At 33.5% G+C, this 22,270-nt stretch overlaps 1 protein-coding gene across 1 annotated transcript; it reads right to left on the bottom strand.

Moving 5' to 3' along the window:
* Positions 1–317: 317 nt before the first annotated feature.
* LOC143244665 (octopamine receptor-like) lies at positions 318–21,967 on the bottom strand. Its single transcript, XM_076489759.1, has 2 exons — positions 21,689–21,967; positions 318–2,398 (listed from the first exon to the last, which is right to left on the bottom strand). The coding sequence occupies exon 2, from the start codon at positions 1,737–1,739 to the stop codon at positions 480–482; it is 1,260 nt and encodes a 419-aa protein (XP_076345874.1). The 5' UTR covers positions 1,740–2,398; positions 21,689–21,967; the 3' UTR covers positions 318–479.
* Positions 21,968–22,270: the final 303 nt, after the last annotated feature.

Here is a 22,270-nt window from a genome sequence, read left to right as displayed (position 1 = left end):
TCTATACTTTTGAACTGATAAACTATAGACGAAGCAACTGATTAAGAGCACACACATTCTTGGATTACTTTTGCATGATTTAATCAATAACACACGCATACTCTTGGTCTATTCTTGTATAGACGAACAAATGTGATTTTCACCGTCACTCCTACGGAACACTTACAGCCCCAAAGTGCCGGTTGTGTTTATTGCGACAGACTGTAAGTCCTGTATTTGTAGATTAACAATACAGGCACATTATAACAATATATTCCTGGTCGTGTTAGTTAAGACCTTTGGTAATCAAATGAATCAAATGATTTCTAGTGTAGCAGAAGGTTTTCATTTATTGTTTTGAAAACAAATGTGATATTTTTTTCTTTTTTACATTTCAACAACAACGAACTTATTTCAATAAACAACAATAGTAGCAACAAATATAGTCATAGTTATATTCTAGCATGATGTCAACTTTCAATAATGTTGAGGATGAAAATTCAGATAAAGTTAGCCACATCTGTCCTTCTCGTTTTCCTAATCTTGTCTATGGTCAAACGTGCGAAGGCTTTTTTGTAATCTGTATTGTTGAGAGCGTAGATAAAGGGATTTATGGCAGAGTTGACCCATCCTAACCACACCAAACACGACGACAGAACGGGAGGAATTGGATTCACACAGAAAGGTCCTATTATGTATACAACAAAGAAAGGAAGCCAGCATAAAACAAACCCTCCTACTACCACAGATAGAGATTTTGCGACCCTTCTTTCTCTTTGAAAAGCAGCTTTTTCGTAGCCCTGTCTACGCTGCCATGGGTCTTTTTTTATTTTTAAACTGCGACAGAGGGGTATGTTGCTGAACGATGTTTCGCGAGATTCAGTGGAAGAGTAAGTCCTGAACCCTCTGTCATTGTCATAGATGGTTTCCAGTATTAAAGATGTTCGTACAGAAGGGACTGAAGCTACATAATGACCCTTATCGGAGTCCCTGTCAATCGTTTTTTCCGATCTTGTCCCTTGATCATTGGAAGCTGGACTTATGTCAATCTGTACAACAGACTCTGTGTTTCTGTGAGTTCTATATCTTTCCTGGCTCGAGCTTGTATTATCCCCTGCACAGGATGAATTACCCCCATCGTCTAATGTGCCAAGACTGTCTGTCAGGACCGATTCTCGCTTTCTGGCCACAGCGAAGATTCTGTAGTAAACATACAACATAACCAAAGCGGGTATATAGAACGAACCTAACGCAGAGTATATTATATAACCAATATTGCTGTTATACTCACATTTCTTGGAAGTCTGCCGATCGGTATCATGCCAACCAAACAAGGGAGGGCAGGTGATGAGAACTGACAAAATCCACACGCCCGCAATCATTACTAACGCGAGTCTTGAGTTCCTTTTGACCACATATCTCATAGGAGAGGTGATAGCAAAGTAACGATCTAGACTGATGCAGCATAAGTTCAGGATAGAAGCTGTACACAACAACACGTCCAGAGAGATCCATAGCTCACAGGTTATCCTTCCCAATGGCCAGAATTGAGCCACTTCCTGCATCACTCCCAACGGCATCACAAGGAACCCAACCAATAAGTCGGACACAGCTAGTGACACCACAAAATAATTAGTAATTGTTCGCATCCTTCGTGTCGTCGCGACAGCTGTAATCACAAGCGTATTTCCTGCCAAAGTAAGGAAGATTATCACCGACAAAACGACGATGAGGATGATGTTACTAAGTGTTTGCTCCATTGGAAAAATAATGACTTCTCATCTGATCGTAAATTACGGTTGAAAATTACAATATTATTAGTGCATGGCAGGCGTCACAATTTCCTTTGGTTTAATAACTGATCACGTGAGTCATTTCAATGAATAAAACTCGACACAGTTACTTTGGTGGAGTTACGAAAGCATTGAATCAACTCAGCTCGAAATAAAAAAGAGAGAACGTTCACACAAGGAAGTATATATATGGCAGTCTATATACATTCAGTTCTGTTTATGTACAAACAGTAGATAACATTTGTCGCTTCCTATTCTTTAAAAACAGTTGCAGCATAATATTCGTAATAATTACAGTCGGTAATATAACACTTACTTTGTTCACCAAAAGTAAAATCTGTGATTCTCTGCAAGCCTGCTGGTTTATCAAAAATTCCATTGATTATAATGTTCACTCATATAAAAATAAAAAATAAATGATTACACCTTACTATATTTCATGTTTGGAATTATCCAGTTACTATAATTTCCGCCATCTTCGGGTTTATCGAACTTCGAGAATTAATAAAAGATAGTTAATCTCTAAAGGCTCCCCCTTTTTATTTACCACGAACTGAATGAGTGTTATAGACTTCTGACGTCTTTCTTGTATTCTGAAACCATGATCTGCTTCCATAACTTTAGATCTGAAACAGAAAGAGAAAAGAAGAAAAGGTTTAAACCACGTAGTTAATTTCTGAATTTATTTCAATGCACTGAATATTGCAAATATTTAAAAGTGGACGAATTAAAGCTTAGAAAATCCCATTTTCAATACTATATTCATGTTAATAGCCAGTGAACTTCTACCAACAGATTTAGCCAGCACATTATACTTTCTACGTCGTAGTGGAATATTAGAGGATCTAACTTGACTAAAATATGCATATTTTAAGTAAAACGTAGCTGCTAAATGTAGTTGTAAGGCTAGACAGCTTCAAATTATATTTTGCTATGAAAACGTGTAGGTAGTATCTACAACAAAACTTTACTAAATGGAAGACTTTAGCAGATTTTTTTTTAATTTTCAGTCAGCACTGTAAGGCAATTTATGTTACGCATTTTTATTTTCCATTTCAGCATTTATCTACACTCTACAGCCTGTAAGTTTAACGTTTCAGTTCTACACTAACCTTTATCAACTTAACACTTGTTATTAAACTTCTGTCTTTCAGACAATGTAACAGTATGTGAAATGCAGGAATTTGAAGTTTTTGATAGATTTATCCAGACTTCTGAGACGTCAAGCGAGGAAATATCATCCATCTTTTTATTACCAACTCATCATATCAGTACTGGCTAATATATATGCAGAAAAGTTTATTTCTATCTGGAGAAGCCAAAAATGCCAATTTGCATGTGCTGTGATCATTGTTACAACATGGTGATGGCACTACTTATTAAATGTTAGTATTTTTTATTTAATAAACAGAAAAATGTATTAAGGTCCACAGCGTGTTGTTCCTAACAGCCTGAGGCTGATTGTAATCCTGTGGAAAAAGTCAATCGAAGGCATTCAGTAGTTTCATAAATAAGTATATATGTATTTGTTTATAATCGAATACAATTTCTAAATGCCTATGACTTACAATTGAGTAAATAATCATCCACTGGTCCAACTGTTAAGGTAATACTTTGCTTTTAGCTTATCTCTTTAGCTAGTTAATCAACTATTGATCATTCTACTGGATTAGTTAATCAGCTATTAGTATTTCTCCTGAGTTAGTTAATCGGATGTTAGTCACCTTGCGAGTTAGTTAATTAATTATCAGTCATATTATAAATTAGTAAATTAGGTATTAATCATTCTCTCCAGTTACTCAATCTGGTATTAATCATCTCCTTAGTTACTCAATCCGGTATTAATCATTCTACTGGAAGAGCTATTTATTTATTAGTCTCTCTCTTTCGTTAATTAGTCATTGAAGTATCTCTTCAATTATGTCATCAACTATACTGTTCTGTTTATATAGTTAATTAATTAGTTTTACTAATCTCTTTCAGTTGATTAATCTGCGTATGTCTGTTAAGGAGATTAAAACAGCTCACACATACACACATATATATATGTTCAAATTTTCTTACAGGAATAAGTTTTTCGCTAAAATGATAGTACAAGTTACATAGCTCAGATCTGTGGAAAAAAAAGATTTGACCGCCTTGGAAAAATAAGATAAAACACCATTTTTCCTGATGCAGACTCAATCAGATTGGCTAAGTCAGCGTGGCGTACGTCTCTTTACGAATAAGTTATTTGATACTACTGCTGCAGGGCCTTTTGGAAACCCTGGAATATGATTGAAAATAGTATCTTACTTTATTACTCAGTGAAATCCCTTTCGAGCCATCGTTCAACACTTCTGTGGAAGTATGTAATGTTTTTTTTTGAGAAGGTCTGAGTTTGGTAAAGGCACACGATAATAAAATACTTCTGTTCTTTTTGTCGCTTTTGTTTTTTACAACTTGCCGCCAGATTTCGTGTTCAACAAAGAACTGATATATTATCGACAGTAATAGCCTTGTACGCCGTGTAGTAAAGGTTTTTTTTAACTTTTTATCAAAAACAAAACGGAGGTATAAAATACATATTTTTGAAATTTCTTTCTGTCTTGAAATTACGACCATAACCTAGTACGTAGTGGAACTGTTTACCATTGCCGTATTTTTACTTAACCCACTTTGACAGAATTATTGTTTAAATAGATCATTTAATACTGTATTGGTCTCTGAGTTATATTGTTCTATCGATGTTATAGATATATTAAGAAGTAAATAAATTAATACTCGTATTTGATGGCATTAAAATAGGATATATAACATACACATATGAGCATTTCATACGAGTCAGTAAAAGGTTTATATTGCACTGTCTTATGAAAATCCTGATAATTTCAAAATCCATCAAGGCGTCAATATTTCACTAATCTTCGAACCATGTTCCAGAACAAATAAAAAGTTTCAGTAATTAATCAAAAGAGCAGCTTTTTAGTTGACTGTTTGCAATTGAGACGAAAGTTATGACACTACACCACCAACTTAAATAATTTCTTATTGAAATCAGTGTTTACTGGCTACGTTTGTTGGCCATTATTGATACATTTTTTAAAATCTTTTTCACAAATATCAACCACCCAACACCTGCAATTAGGAATCCATACACACTCACATTTTAATCTACAATGTTTCCTCATCTAGTCATTCTTAAAACAGACAGAAACAATTGTTTGATGAACTGGTGCTTAGATGACGTTTTCATTTGCTTACCTGTATTTTCTTCAGGTAAGTAAAACGAAACGTCAGTAAAGTTACTGTTCAGTACTTACCGTTTATGTTAGACAACACTATTTGCTACTAATTGCCGTATATATGCTAAAAAGCAGTATGGTAAACTTCGGCATTGAAGTAAAGAAACGGAATGTTCTTAAAGAATTGAACATGTTCTTAACACATAACTTTCCATTCTTTGTGATTATTCAGCCTTTAATTACTTGTAATCTCAGCTTTAAATATTCCTTAAAACCAAAGCTAAGTTCATGCAAAACCATTTTTAAAGTACCACGTTTTGGAAACAAAAATCATAACACTACTCACAACTTATCAGACCCTTATGTGAAAATCTCTATTTTTTATTACAACTCACGCATAATTACAATGTTTTCTGGAACTACAGTGCTGACTAACGTTTTGTCACCATTGTAAAACAAAACAAGAAAAAAAATTATTAGAATGACGTCTGTGTTTCGTTGTCAGAATATTGTAGACAAAGGCTACCAGGGAAACCATGGCCTTATCTTAACTTTTATATATAACAGATATGTTAATGACATGAGATGATTATCTTTACCTTAACACGAAGTTTGATTATTTTGTGTCTGCAGGCGTCAGCACCTCTGGTTGGTATCAAATGTAAACTTCGTAATCAAATTATTCTTATGATAACAGAAAAAAAGTTAATTGTATCAAACCATAACGCAAAAACAAACATTCGTTAATTTGCTAAAAATTTCAAACATCAAGGTTTAACGTTCGCGTAGGCAATCTGTCATTTTCTGTTTGTTTTTGAACATACCAAACCTTAGAGACCTATTAACAACGTAGCCTATAAATGGTAGAATAAACATCATTTTAAATTAATGTCTATATTCGATAACGTTAAAATAGATATATATATAAAAGACACGCGTGAACATTTTACACTATGTATTAAAACTGAAAGTGTGAAATATTCGTAAGTCATGATCATTAACAATTGTTCATCTATCTCTTTGATTAATAAATATTAGTCTAACTCTTTAGTAAATAGTTATTGCTGTTCCACTTCTTTAGGAACTTACTCAGTTACATAGGTCCATATCTCTTTAATTTCTCGATCAGCTGCTACATAGTTTATATTATAAATGTAATTTCAAAGCTACTTGTGAGTTGTTTTCATCACATGATATAATAAACTGTAATGGGTTAAAAAGGTTGAAACTACGTATATAATATAGATATAGTTATTTCAATAAATAGCCTACCTGATATTAAATTATACATTTAACATCACAATATTTTTAGCGGTGTAAACCCTCAAGCTCACGTCTGAGCCAATAAGTAGCAATTTAGTAATTACAATATTACGAGACAAAATAAAAATTTCTTTTACACTATGTTGTCATAGTGACCCCTGGTAGTAGTTACTTGAACTATTAAGCATCCAGATTTTTTTAAATTCATCACAGACGAGATCCATTTTCAATCAAATAGTTTGTCTTCAACATTCGCTAAGACGATCTCTTATATATATGTATTTTGTATGTTTACGAGTGATGTTAGAATTTTAACATGGATATCCAAGCAATTTGCTATCCTACACTAAAGTACAGAGACTCAAAGAGTTCGTATTTATTTTGTCTTGTCTTTTCAGCACATTTATTACGTAACTCCTTGTATTAAAGAGATTTTTATTTATACAAAATCATGTTGAATGGAATTAAATCAATTTAATAAATGTCATAAAACATTTTTATGCATCAAGTTTAAATAGTAGTAGTTATTTAACTGTTAAGGAGACAAATCTTTTAGATTCATCAGAGACAGCGTTCATTTTCTTTCGAATAGTTTGTTTTCAGCTTTCACTGAAAACAGTGAAACTTTGATTTCAAATGTTGAACTATTGAACTGAATAATACTTAAATTTCAAAAATAAAGTCTCGTTAGCGTTATTCAATATATCAAATGTAAAATATAATCCTTTCATAACTGTAATCGGTATTATCTCAACTTCTACAAGATCAAAGATGTTGGTACGAGAATGTGCTACAGAGGTTAAATACATCATATTAAAACGATTTTGGAGCATCTAAATCAGTCATTCTCAACCTGTGTGCAGCGAGAGATTGGCAGGTGTGCCGCGGTGTTTTTGAAACACATTCAACTTTCTTGGGATTTTAAAAGCAAGTCGAACACATTAGTTAAATAAAGCTACTATAGAGACACTCTGAAACCTTCCAAAACATTCGATGGTTGTCATTGAACTCGAGCACTGAGACGTTCACATTTAAATTTCATTCTCGATTGCAACTGTTCGACTGTTAGTTTAATTGTGGCGCAACAAGCGCTTCGTACGTCATAAATGATGCATAAAACAATCAAACTGCTTTCTGGAACACGTTCTCATTCTGCGGTAAGCTACAGCTACTACGCTATAGGTAGGAATTTTATATCAACTGCAGAACTTCGTGCTTATCGTGTGTGAATTAGCTTATCATTTATCCATGGAAACATATTTAAGTAAGTCTGGTGCTGCAAAGGAGAATGTGTTGAATCAAAAGCAAGGAATCAAACGAAAGTACAAAAACGAATGCATCGAATACGGTTTTATCGCTTTGGAATCGGAACATTCTCAATTACCATTCTGCCTTCTCAGCAATGCAGCTTTATCGAACGAGGCGCCTGTTCCTAGCAAACTGAATTTCGCGCAGAATTGTAGACTTGTCGTCGGATTTGAAGGATCAAGTTTGCGAACATTTCGAAGCGCTTGAAGATAAATTGTCTCTGCTATGGTCTCTTCAGGTTGATGAATCTATTGACGTTAGTGGAAAAGCTCAAGTTCTGGCTTTTGTTCGATTCATAAAAGATGGAAAAATTGTAAACGAATACTTATTTTGCAAAGATTTAAAAAGTACAGCGAAATGCCAAGACATTTTCGAGTTGGTGAATGGAAATATTTTGCTCTTCAAATTACGTTGGAGTAACTGTGTCAGCATTTGCACCGATGGCTGTCCTTCAATGCAAGGAAAAAAGAAGAGATTCGTCACTCTGGTGCGCCAACAAAATCCAAACATTAGGATTGTTTACTGCATGATTCACAGAGAGGCGCTCGCCTCCAAATCTTTGCCAAAAGATTTGCAGTGTGTTATGAATCAAGTTATTCAAGTGGTGAATTTCTTCAAGTCTCGACCACTTCAATCTCGACTTTTTTCTCTTCTCTGTGAGGCGATGGATTCAGACTACAAAAAGCTACTGTATCACACTAAAGTTCGATGGCTTTCGAAAGGAAAGGTGTTAAAGTGTGTTTTCCAACTATAAACTGAAATTATTTCTTTCTTGGAGGTTGAGGAAGCAGGTTTTGAATTTTCTTTTCATGATGAGATCTGGTAGTTGAAAGTTCAATTTGTTTCTGACTTGTTTGAAAAATTAAATTCTCTGAACTTAAGTCTTCAAGGACCATCTGAAAACATTATAACTGCAACGTCCAAACTGAAGGCCTTCGATGAAAATGTGACGATGTGGAAGAATAAGATCTCGAGATGAATCCTTGATTGTTTTTCTTCTGTTAACGAAAGTCCGTCAAAGAAGAAAATTGTCCCTCAAATTTTCAACACATTAAGCGACCTACAGTCCGCACTAAAACATTACTTTCCGTTACTTGCTGTCGACGAATATAACTAAGTGACTTATCCATTCGGAATGAACGAGACAACAAATCTTACAACTGAGGAGGAAGAACAGCACATTGATTTACGAAACGACAAATTTTATCAGTCATTGTTTACCGAAAAGAGCATGGATGAGCTTTGGATCTCCATTAAAAATTCATATTCTGCAATCAGTTCAAAAGCAATTAATGTTCTGGTTTCATTTGCATCTTTGTGGTTTTGCGAAATTGGATTTTCAGAATTGACAGAAATTAAAGCCATAAAGAAAGAGAGGCTTTTTACAGTCGATGATGAAATGCGAGCTTGTTTGTCTACGTTAGAGCCTCGCTTCAATTTGATTTGCTCTCGGAAGCAGGCACAAGCGTCACATTAAAAACATGTGTAAAAATAAAAATAAAAAGTTTTGATTTTTCTGCTATACCACAAAATCGTTAAAAACCCTTAGAACGACACTCACGGCCAAAGCAAGCAATAATATTGTCAATGTGCAGATGACATTAATACCGCTTGCTTTAGCCGTGATTTTCGTTCTAAAGCTTTTTAAGTTAACTCTTCTGTGTTACGTGTATCTAAACGTGATGCACAATTACATTATTTTCGCTTGCTTTGGCCGTAATTTTCGTTCTAAGGCTTTTAACGCTTGCCGTATAACGTGTACCTAAAAACATTGTTAAGGCTTTCCAGGTGTGCCGCGAAAATTTTCAGATTATCGTAGTGTGCCGCAAGTCAGAAAAGGTTGAGAACCACTGCTGTCAATGTTGCTACCTCCGTTCATGCTCTATATGACGATCATACATTTTGATAATAACCTTTTTGTGTTAAAAACTCGACTGGCTTCAAAGCACAACCTTCCTTCCTATTGCCTTCTATAATCTGTATAGTGTAGGAAGGCAGCGGTTTCCTGGTGTTGGTTTTAACAGTCGAATGAAACAAAAATTCATAATAGCGGTGTCTGACGAGTTCACTGGTAAGTCTTATATGGAATAGAATTAATATCCATTCAATTCTCTTGTTGTTTAAGGTACGGAACGGTTGAAAGGATATATCGTAGAAGCAACTCGTTTACATTACATATGATTTGTGCTGTATTCCAGATGGAGAGCTATTCCGATTATATTTCGTACTCTTACCTGGAATAGTGGGACATGTAGATCATTTTGTCACTGACCAATAATGGTGTATTTTCATTTGTTAGAAGAAATCGATCTTTGCTTATTACAGCTGGAGCACGACTTGTTGCAGATTATAAGGATGGTTCTATAATCCAAGTTGCTCCACATGCTTTTGATTTTCTATCCATTAAATGTAAGGGATATCACCTCTGGAAAATTTTAAGCTCTCAGTCTGAACTCATCTTTGTTACCTGGAGTAAGAATATTTTCTGTCAAATATATCCGTTACATACCCTTTCCAAAAGCGAACATTCTTATTGTGGAATACACTGCCTACAAAACACCAAATATATCAAAATGTTCTTGTGCTACATTCCCTTTTACCCCGTCTTTATATCGACTGTGATTGTTACGTAACATGTTAATATTTTTTTTACATTCAAAATCGCTTTTATATAACATAACCAACCATAAAATATGCAAATCGAATATATACAAACTATTTTAAAAAACGTAATTTGGAAATCCAACACAACCTTGTTAAGATAGAAAAAAAACGTTGTTAAGATAACTTATGTCAAACCTGTTTCACCTTAGTTTTTTCAAAGGGCGAAAACTTTTTATTTTTTTCAAATAATTTATCATTACTAATATTCAATAAAATATCACTAATTTTTATTAAAATAATAAGCTTAATTACATTTTAAGAATTAACGCTTGGCGCAATGATTGTAAATTGAAAAGAAAGATAACTATAGAAAATACTTACAGTAAACTCTACAGAATATTCCCAACTGCGTAAATAACGAAGTATTTAATTTGCAACCGCTAGAAATACACACATTCTATTTCATTGTCACTGTCTCATTAGCAAGGACTGTTGTTTTTTAAATATGTTTACTTATAAATAGCACTTAGAATATATTTATTAAATTAGCACACATACTCAGATGTCATATAGCACACTTTGCTGTAATCGTTTTGTAACGATATATGATTAACGTAAATGAACAATCAATAATGTATTATGTGTATTAAAACCTAGCTCGATTGAAATAAGGTTCAGTGAAATATGTTCACATTCAGCAAAGATTTATTAAACATTCAGATAAAAACAAACTTCTACATCCTTAAATTATGATCATTTGAGAAGAGTAAGAATTATCATTCAAAATAATTTAAACTTCTGTCTTTTCTCGTATCTCGGATAGCCCAGAATAGTGTAATTACAAATAGAAAAGATACTCACTTTCCACTAATCTGGCTCGGCATAGCCAGGTGATTAAGGCACTCTACTCGTAATTCGAGGTTTGCGAGTTTGAATCCCCGTTACACCAAACATGCTCGCCTTTTCAAGTATGGGGGCATTTTAATGTGACGGTCAATCCAACTGTTCGTTGATAAAAGAGTAACCCAAGAGTTGGCGGTGGGTGGTGATGACTAGCCCTTCCCTCTAGTCTTAGACTGCTAAATTAGGGACGGCTAGCGGAGATAGCTCTCGTGCAGCTTTACGCGAAAATCAAACCAAACCAATCCACTAGCCTTGAATAGGCTAGTAACAAATAATTAGATAATTTTGGTTGTTATTGATCTCAAATTGATTATTAGAAAGTAAGTTAAAATTCGCTTTGTTCTCATAGCTTAGTAAATGTCAATTGAAATACTTCAATTCTCTCGACTTTGAGTAGCCAACTACACTGTATTTAAAAAACAAGCACTTTCTCTTAAGAGATAATTTGAAAGTTCCTTTTTTTTCATGGATAGCATAATAAGAAGATGTAAAACTTTTCATCTTCTACTGAATTGTATAACCTATTAAATTCAATTATAAATTCCACCTTTTCTTGAATCGAACATATGGGTAAAAGGTAATTTAAAAGTTTCATTTTTATAGCTTAATTAAATATAAATTCTCATGATCTTTCATAGAATGCCCCTCCCCCAGTGGTACAGCGGTATGTCTGGGTAGTTGGAGCGCTAGAAACTGGGTTTCGATATCCGTAGTGGGCAGAGCACAGATAGCCCATTGTGCACAGCTATATGCTTAATTTCAAACAAACAAATCTTTCAAAGTTACGTAAGGACTCACATAAAAAGTTCGATTTCTTCTAACCATGTATAACTTATCTTGGATCTTAATAAATCAAATCTGAATATTTTACTGTATCTTTATAATAAACAACCTAGTAGAATGGTATTTGAGAAATTATATCTTCTCTAATCACTAAGTAGTAACATGTTTAAATAACCTACTAAATTTCAACTAAAAATTACGCTTTCTTTTAAAACTTTATAGATCAGTAAAAGTCAAATTAAAATCAAATTTATCGGAGAACATAATTATATATATTTTTTTAAATATATCATTTTTTGAGTTTGAATAGCGTAATAATATTTACGTTTCTTTAAAAGTCACCTTCTAAAGTTTAAGTTATTATGAATTTGGGTAACCTAATAAAAAGTTAAAACTACTGTCGAGTAGTAAATAATTTGAAATTGTTTAAAGTTCGGTTTTGACTTACAACAATGAATGATTAGTGATTTCTTGGTAAATATACCAAAGTTATATTCCAAATAAGAAACAATTGACCTCATCTTATATTTTTAATATAATGCTGGTATTGTTAGATTTTTAAAAGTTTAAAAGTAGCTTAAAATTTCCAAGACCAAGATTTTTTATATTGAAATTAAAACTAAAATACATTATTACAAACAGTTAATGGTGTTTCTTCATGAAACGCTTAAAATTAAGTATTTCCTTTTGAACTTTGAGCAACTAAAACGTTATATTAAACTTCAAACTTATAAAGTTTTAATAACATCTGTATAGAACATTACAAGAAGATTGATATTACTACAAGGAACTTTCAAGACAATTACTCTAATGTAATAGAATTTTACTAACTAGAATATGTGAGATATCTATAAATATTATTTTGAGGCCTGAGGCTATCAGTTATGTCAAATTAAATTACGTTACTTTTTGCTGAATTTGGAAATTTGAACTAAAGCTCAAACTCTTTTTAGTTTCAACTTAATGTAATTGAAGTTTTGATAATATTATAAATTAAACTTGAGGACTAGCTCTGAGCTGTGTTTATCCTAAGTCATTAAAAACTATAACTAGAGTTTTGAATTTTCAATATAAACTGTGTTTTATACGCGCAAGGGATAAATGGCCAGAACAAATTGTTCAGGTACAGATGTTCATAAATCTAATCTACTAACCACTGACCAGAAAAATAGAATGCAGCTAGCATCACCTACTACTGTAAGGTTTATGCCCGCCTCTTTGGTCTGAATAACGAGATTTAGTGTAATTTTTATCATGTGTCAATAGCTAAATTTGAAGAAATGTTTAGCAACATCATTGTTCGAACCTTAGACCCCACGAACATCAGAATGGTAAATAGGCCCTTTTAAATCATGCAATGTATTGTTTTTAAAAGAGGGGTATTTTGCCTAAAAACATTTCAATGTTTTTAAAGACTTTCTCAGTACATCATTATTTTGTTTAAAATATTTTATACAACTAGCTTCAAACCAGTTAGTAATGACTTAGATAGGTTTGAAGGATTACAGTCATATCCTACTTCACAAAGAAAAAATAAATTACCAAGTATTTGGAACATAAGAAAGAAAGATCATATTATTTCTGATTATACATGTATAATCAGTAGAACAGTTTTATCCGATAGTGGTGTTCATGGAACTTGATTAAAATTCATAAACTTTATTCTTCAGTTAAAACTACACATTCTGATATTGGTACTTATCATCACAGATTTTTTTCGGGTAAACTAATCTTGATAAAATATTTTCAATGAAAAACATGCTTCAGAGGAATGAAATCTAACAAAATGATACTGAATATCTATATAATGATTTAACGCTTGAATATACGGCTGGCGAAATAACTAAGGATTTAATTAGGTAATAGGTATAGATCAAATAGATCTTGCTATTCCATATTGTATTGTACATGGTGTATTAGGTTGCAGTTTTGTAGTGGATGCAGACAGAGGTGTGGATAGTTTGAAGTTTATGTTTACTAATTCATTCTTAAAATTTGTATTCTGTTAATGGTCTTCTCTTGGTTTCCTATTGTAATTATTCAGTTTACAGCTTTCTATATTGCAGATGTATTCCATAACTTTTTGAATTTATTATTGTAATCCCTTATTACATCTCCATCAGCTTCATAGTGCTTGTCTTCGTAGTGCTTGTCTTCAATCAAGTTTATTTTCGTTAGTAACTCTTCTTTAAACTTTGTACTTCTTGCTTTTACTTCCTCTCTTAAATTCTCAATAACGAATTGATTTATTTCTTCAATAATGTTTGCCACAAAGTAGTTTCACTTGTATACCTAACCTCACAAAGAATAGAAAGTCGGAAACCAATGTACACCTGACTAACTTACTTGCAAGAATTTTCTCGATGGCTAACTCAATGTCTAGCTTATTAAATGAATTGCCCCCCCCCCATTGGCACAGCGGTATGTCTGAAGAATTACAACGCTAGAATCCGGGTTTCGATGTTCGTGATAGACAGAACACAAGTAGCTTATTGTGTTGCTTTGTGTTTAACTTTAAAGAACAATAACAAACTGAATTGCAGGTAAAAGTACTCACTAATTTTCACTAACTCACTAATTGATACAGATTACTGATTCTAATTGTATCTGATTCTTCAACACAATTACTTTTTTATTAAATATTACAGGAAGATACAAGATGTCGCATCATCATTACGTCATGACATTACCAATCTTAAATATAAAAATGAATCCTCAGGACATTATATAACAGTGTAGAAAGTTACGTCTAACAAAAACGTGGTTTCTTAAATCATTATAAAAGAACGATGAGAGTCAATTGGCAAAAGTAATAAACCTGTGGCTAACAAGCTATTTATTCTTAGATCAGTTTATAACAATGCCTATCAAAAATGAGAATTATTAGATTATTATATAACTACTGGAAGTTGTATGCTAACAATAACCCATAAAAATGTTAAAATGCGTGTGTAAAAACTAACACATCAACATCTAAGAAAAATGGATTTATAAGTGTTGTATAACAATCCCGGAAAATGTGTGTGAATAATAACGAACAACGTCTGACAAAACTGTAGGTTCTTAGTTCTTTCTGTAAAAATGCTGGAAGTCACGTGTCAATAATAACAGACCAGTGTCTGAAAAAAAAACTTGGATTTATAGGTCATTCTGCAATACCACCGGAGTCGCATGTCACTAATAACATATCAATGTTTAACAAAACGTAGATTCTTAAGTTATTCTGAAACAAAATAGAAAGTCTTAGTGACTCCAGTGAACGATTGACTTAAATCTGGAATTTTAAGTCATTCTACAATAGCGATGAAGTCACGTGTAAACAGCAATATACCAATGACTAACAAAAACTAGATTCTTAGATTATTCGATAACAGTGCTGTAAATTATTTATCCGTAAATACGAGTAACAAATATGACATTTTTTGCAGCACTGGAAGAATTATCGACAATAACATGCCATCACTGGCGTTTAAGTAATGAAGACTTTTACTTGAATTTAACTTTTAAGCTTTCTAGGCTCAAATTAAGTTTGGTGTCAAACATCCTTTAAACAAACCAACGGTGTTAAACGTGACAAATCTACGAATACGGAGACGTTGTAGTAAAATAACTGGTTTATACTAACAACAAGTTTCAGACGCACGCTGCTACTAACCTTACCACTGTTCTATAGTAACTTTCCGAACACCCATATAAACACTATTGTTTCTGTAGTGTACAGTAACTTTCCGAACATCCATATAAACACTATTGTTCCTGTAGTGTACAGAAGTAGCCGCTCCTTTCAAAAGGTAATTTTCCTCCATCTTTATTTTCTTGCTTTAAACATTTTTCTCAAATCCTAAAGCCAGTTGTTCACCAGCCAACCGTACTGAGCTACAACAGTGATTTAGTTTGTTTCTAAATGACAGCAACACAACAACTTTTGTTACTGTAATAAAAAAGTTAGTTTGTTCTGAAGACCAAGATTCTCCCCATCTTTAGGACTACATCTCTAGAAATGAATTTTATAGCACAAATCAAAGCATCCGCCCACCAGCTGTCTGACACACTCTTTCGTCTTAGATTAAAGTGCTTACGAGTTGTTTTGAAATGGCAATGGTATTTGAAAAGCACCGTATTCCTGCTATCATCTTTTCTAAGAGTTTTTCACATTAACTGAAGATAAGCTAGTCTTTTTATCAAAAAGATAGTTGGAAGAAGTAAAGAACTGTGAAAACAACATGTAAACTCTTAAATGCTACAAGCAGCACACCAATACTAACTAGTAAAGAACACACGAATGCCTGATACTGAATCACCAAATTATCGCTCGCATGTTTGTTTCAGTACAAAGGTACACTATTCAGTCGCCAACGTATGAAATCAAATTCCTGATTTTAACTCATAGTTGTAAGTCCGTAAGCTTACAGCTGGCCAACGAAGGACAATAAATATTTGCTTTAAATTAATTACAGTTTCTAGATAAACCATTAGGTTACAAAACCTAACATCGTTTAACATCGTTGGTCTATACTAAATCGCATTATTATAAGTCTCTATAAGTTCGACGTAAATACTATAAATAAGCAAATGTTTCTTGAACATTAGTAAAGTTCTAGTTACTAACAATCCATGAAACTGAAATCAGGAACCTTCAAATATAGACCTATTATTACCGATCAGCATTACTTTAATACTATCTAGAATATCTCTCTCTAACTTGACACACTGACTCTTCATTGGCATTATTAAAGGTGCATCGAGAGTTTTACGCATGAAATAATAAATAATGTGGAATGTCAGAATGACTCAGTTGTACTATGTTTTAACACAAACTATAAATATTGAATAAGCAGACTTTTACACTTGAAATGTAATTTGTTTAGTGTAAGAAAGATTTTTTTTATATTTTACTTTACATGTTGAAACGTTACACATACTTTTATGGTCTTTTTATATCAAAAAATAATATCTTTTGTTGTTGTTTTCTGTTAAAATGTTGCAAGTTATTTTTGTGACAGTACTCCAGTTAGAGCTGAGTGTATCCCTAGTGGTTAACGTGTAGGACTATAAATCCTTATTTTAACCACAAATAAAATGCGCTTAAGATTTGATAACTATTGGAGCGTTATAGGGGTAATAATCAAATCCTCTTATTTGGTCAAACAATAGTAACTAGCCCCGTATGACCAGGTGTTTTTGGCGCTCGACTCACGTCTTGAGGATCACGGGTTCGAATCCCGGTCACAACAAACATTATCGTACTTTCAGCCGTGGGGCCTTACATAGTTATGATCAATCCCAATATCCGTTGGTAAAATAATAACCTAAGAGTTGGCAGTGGGTGGTGATGACTAACTCCCTTCACTTTAGTCTTACACTGCTAAATTAGAGACGGCTGGTGTAGATATCCCTCGTGTAGCGTTGCGCAAAATTCAAAATAAACAAACAATAGTAGCTCAAGATTTGGCGGGGGTTGCTATTCACTATTTGCCTCTTTCAGAAATGATGTTTTGTTAACCTGAAAGGTTGAAACGTTATTCTCTGTTTTATTAGTAAGAGTGTTAAAACCTGTGCACGCCGTTCTGAGATACAAATGTCAGTGATATATCACTGGTTTTAAATCATTTGGAATTTATGCATTATTCATTTCAGTTTCATATTTTGTAATAAATTCGAACATTAAACTGATCAGTTAAATGTTAAACATCATCAATTTGTTCGCTTCTTGGGTCTCCTTCAAAATATGAAAATAAAAATTCCTATCAAAGTAAACTACATTGTTTTCATTTTGACGACCCGACTTTCTAATAAGAACTTTTTTCATATCAACCGCAACCAGCGGTTCGATTCCCCTCGGTGGACTCAGCAAATAGCTCGATGTGGCTGTGCTATAAGAAAACACACACACACATCAACCTAAACTAGATTGTTTTACTATTAACTGCTCGGTTACCGTGATTGTTTTGTTTGGTTTTGTTTTGAATTTCGCGCAAAGCTACACGAGGGCTATCTGCGCTAGCCGTCCCTAATTTAGCAGTAGGACTAGAGGGAAAGCAGCTAGTCACCACCACCCACCGCCAACTCTTGGTCTACTCTTTTACCAACGAATAGTTGGATTGATCGTGACTTTATAACGCCCCTACGGCTGAAAGGGTGAGCACGTTTGGTGCGACTGGGATTCGAACCCGGCTTCCTTCGGATTACGAGTAAAGCGCCTCAACCCATGTGGCCATGCCGGGCCTCGGTCACCGTGATAATAACTTTCTTCAAATTAATCTAAACTGCACTGTCTTAGTTTTAACAACATGCCCATCGCGAAAATAACTTTATTCATATCAACCTACACTATATTGTTTTATTTTTAACGACCTAGTAGTTTGTTTTGTTTTTTAATTTCATGCAAATCTACACGAGGGCTATCTGCGCTAGCCGTTCTTAATTTAGTAGTGTAAGACTAAATAGAAGGTAGGTAGTCATCACCACCCGCCGCCAACTCTTGGGCTACTCATTTACCAACGAATGGTATTGACCGTCGCCTTATAAAGCCCCCATGGCTGAAAGGACGAGCATATTTAGTGGGACGTGGATTCAAATCCGAGACCCTCAGATTACGAATCTAACGCCTTAACCTACCTAGCCGACCTTGTAGTCGTCGTGATAATAATTTCTATATATAAAACTGAACAACACTGTTTAATTTATGACGATCCGACTATCGTGATAATAGTTTTATTCATATCAACATAAGCTATGTTGTTCTAATTCTGACGGTAATGACTTCTGACTATGTAATATGAAAACATTAATGTTTGCTCCTAAGTCGAATTTTCTAGAAAATATAAAGAACTGCCTGGGTTATTTGGATGTAATAAGCGACTTATAGGCCCAACAAAGTAAATTCTAACGAAGAAATAACTGTTTGTTTAATAGCCGTTTATAAAGTTATATATACTTTTGTAGTGGAAACGTCAACTTAGAATCTCTTATATGAGTGTTGAATTATCAGGACTTCCTTTCTCAACGATCCACCTTGTCTCTCTTACTGAATGGTTTTTTATAGTCATCGAAGGTCGTGGACAATTGACGTTACTGCCTATTTGCAAATGTCTTTTCTGTCTTTTTCATTACCTATATTTTACTTTTGTAGTAGACCGAAGGAAATTTAAGTCAACTTATGTTTTAAGCGATTGGAAAACTTTTCTGTATTCGAACATATTGGTCAATATATATACATATGTACATATACGTATAAATAAAAGGATGTATTTATTTTAAAAAATGCGGACTTTAACTTTTCAAAACAACCGTTTTTAAAATAAGGAAAAATCTAAATAAAAAAATGCATTTTGATAGTTCTTTGTTAGCTTAGTCAACACTGATATAGCTCTGATATAGTAGTGATATGGTACTGATATAGTACTCTTAGAGTAGTGATATCGCACTGATAGAGTAGTGATACAGTACTAACATAGTAGTGATATCGCACTGATAGAGTAGTGATACAGTACTAACATAGTAGTGATATAGTACTAACATAGTAGTGATATAGTACTGATATGGTAGTGATATCACTGATCGAATGTCATAAAATGAAAAAAAAATGTGGTTCATCTAAGATACTTAGCTCACAAGTGTTATGCTAAGTCAATAGAGTCCTCATCACATGTAGGCAGAAACAAAAAACAAAGTTTTCTAATGATGTTAAGTTATATAACATAATGTCTTGAGATGGGTGATATAGCGTTAATTCTGCTCTATGTGCTAAAGCGTCACTATCAAAGTTATTTTGAACAATTGTGAAATCTTCACAAATACAATGTTAACACTCAATATTACGAGCATTAATAGACCTTACGGTTTTATACCTTTTTTACTGTTAGGGGCCACAAATTACACCATAATGAGTAATTTTGTGTTCTGTCTGTTAGGACAGTAAATGTATAAAAGTTGACTTAAGTCGTTCACTTTTTTATGAGAAATACGTCTGGGATACCAGCAATAATCAGTGAGACTATTTACAATATTCAGATTTAAACTCAACAGAAATTATTTATTATACTGCATAAGATTAAACTACTGGTAGATAAAATAGAAAAATTCAAACCTTCGTAAACTAGTATTCAAAACAGCTACACTGCAGGTAAGGGTATGAAAAATGACGTTTTCTTAAAAATGAGGGGTGAATATCATCCACCCTCGGGTCTAATGCTGGTAATATTGAAGTATTTATGTATGTAACTTAATACTATTAGGAACCCCATAAACAACTAAGATGTGAACCTACAAGTAATTTGGTACCCAAACACTTCGCGAAAATATCTTACAGAAGAATTAAAGCCACACATCGATGGCTGTAAGGTTAAAGCCTCCTAACAGATTTTGATGACAGCGGATTTCCCGTGAAATGAATTTGCTTGATGCTTTACGGTCAACGCCTGGCATGGCCTAGCGCGTAAGGCGTGCGACTCGTAATCCGAGGGTCGCGGGTTCGCGCCCGCATCGCGCCAAACATGCTCGCCCTCCCAGCCGTGGGGGCGTTATAATGTGACGGTCAATCTCACTATTCGTTGGTAAAAGAGTAGCCCAAGAGTTGGCGGTAGGTGGTGATGACTAGCTGCCTTCCCTCTAGTCTTACACTGCTAAATTAGGGACGGCTAGCACAGATAGCCCTCGAGTAGTTTTGTGCGAAATTCCAAAACAAACAAACAAATTTACGGTCAACGATGTTACAGCTTATTACCGAAATGCTTCTGACATAAGCACTTCGTAAAGACTCAACGTCAGTAAACTTTGTTAATCACAGTGTGTAACAAAATAATGCACTTAATGAAAGCGTTAGGCCACAACAACATCCTTATAGCAGGATAAATGAAGTGAAATACCACTTTAAAGTGTAACAAGAACTCAACTGATGCATTATCCCAACTAGTTTTGTATGATTGGAAGAATATTACCTTTGCTTCGGAGAAGAAATATTATAAGTGGAGAGTATCTGAAACGTTATAAGAACTGTATTACTTAAGAGTAAAAACTAAGAAATATCAAAAAGATAAACGTTATTGTACCGTTGTTATTACAGTTAACTTAATGTCAGTCCTGTTACGAATAGATTAGTTCAGTAGTACTGCCATTAATTAGACTGTTAATACTGTTAATATGATTGTGTGATCATACCTTTGATGTTTGTTATAAGACTATAGGTTTACTTTTATTAATGTGTGGTCGTATCTTTGATATCAGTGGTATTTTGAGGTGATAGCGTTTATATTAGTACCTTTATGAGATGATAGCTTTCATATTAGTATAGTTACGGTGTGATAAGTTTGATATTATGATTCCTATAAAATAAAAGCTTTGATAAGATACTGTTCTAATTATACGATTTTACATACCGATGTAAATATATTAACTAAAATGTCAATAATTTTGTATTATTATATAGGTTTAGTATTTGAAGAGTATTATTGTAGTATCTACGTCACAGATGATAGGAATAAATATAGTTAGTGTCTGTAGCATTGTATAGTAGTTTATATGTCACTGGTTGTGGGACTAAAAATATTTCCTGTCGAAATTGTGTAGTTTATATGTCTCATGTGTGTGTGATTAATGTTTATTTATTATTTTAGAAGAGTTATGAATACATGATTGTAGATTCGTTCGATCCAAAAACACCAGGCTTGATTTCTTATGTAAATTATGTTCATAAAACAATTAGAAATTAGTATTTATGAAACTATATAACTAAAAAAATTAAAATTTTAGGAATTTATTTAATTAATTAATTCATCAAAACCCACAAGGGTAAGATCAACACAAGATGTTCAGACAAAGAAATAAACCCACCTGTTTTGCCTGGCCTCAGTAACTGTTGCGTCAGCTCTCTTAAAATATTGAAACACCAGTGCTCCTTAGTATAAGATTTTTTCCTCCATCTCTTGTATTCATTAGAATTTACAGTTGTGTAATGAATCACTAGTTCCATTCAGTTCAAGATGTATTGTTTTTAAACATTACTGGAAAGAGAGAGACAGCAGAAGACGTTGATCTCTCAAAGCCTTAAGAGGAACTAAAGGATTTGACGGAAGAGACAACGTTTTAACAGTTGTGTGCGCCAAGCGGGTAAGCGTCTTTACTGGGCGATTTGCTTAATGCGCTCGTGTGGTGTGTTAGCAGTTTCTTGCAGAGCGCTCTTAAAAAAAAATCATCCATTGACGTAATACCTTTCTCTCTCCACTACGCAATTTTTGAATGCGAACTGACAACACATTGGTATTATTAGTATGATGCATGCTTAACACCAACTAGAACACGTAGTTTTAAAACAGAAACAAAATACTATATCCAATGTCAAGGCCTGTAACACATTGAATGAAAATAGAAAGTCATAACTTATTGAAACTTTTGAAACATTAAAAATTAAAACAT

Source organism: Tachypleus tridentatus, chromosome 2 (assembly GCF_004210375.1).
Source record: "Tachypleus tridentatus isolate NWPU-2018 chromosome 2, ASM421037v1, whole genome shotgun sequence".
Lineage (NCBI taxonomy): Eukaryota > Metazoa > Arthropoda > Merostomata > Xiphosura > Limulidae > Tachypleus > Tachypleus tridentatus.
This window is presented reverse-complemented; position numbering and strand designations above follow the sequence as displayed.

What these genes read in the sequence shown, in the direction of transcription:
- LOC143244665 (XM_076489759.1), bottom strand. Translation starts at nt 1,739, where the DNA reads ATGGAGCAAACACTTAGTAACATCATCCTCATCGTCGTTTTGTCGGTG.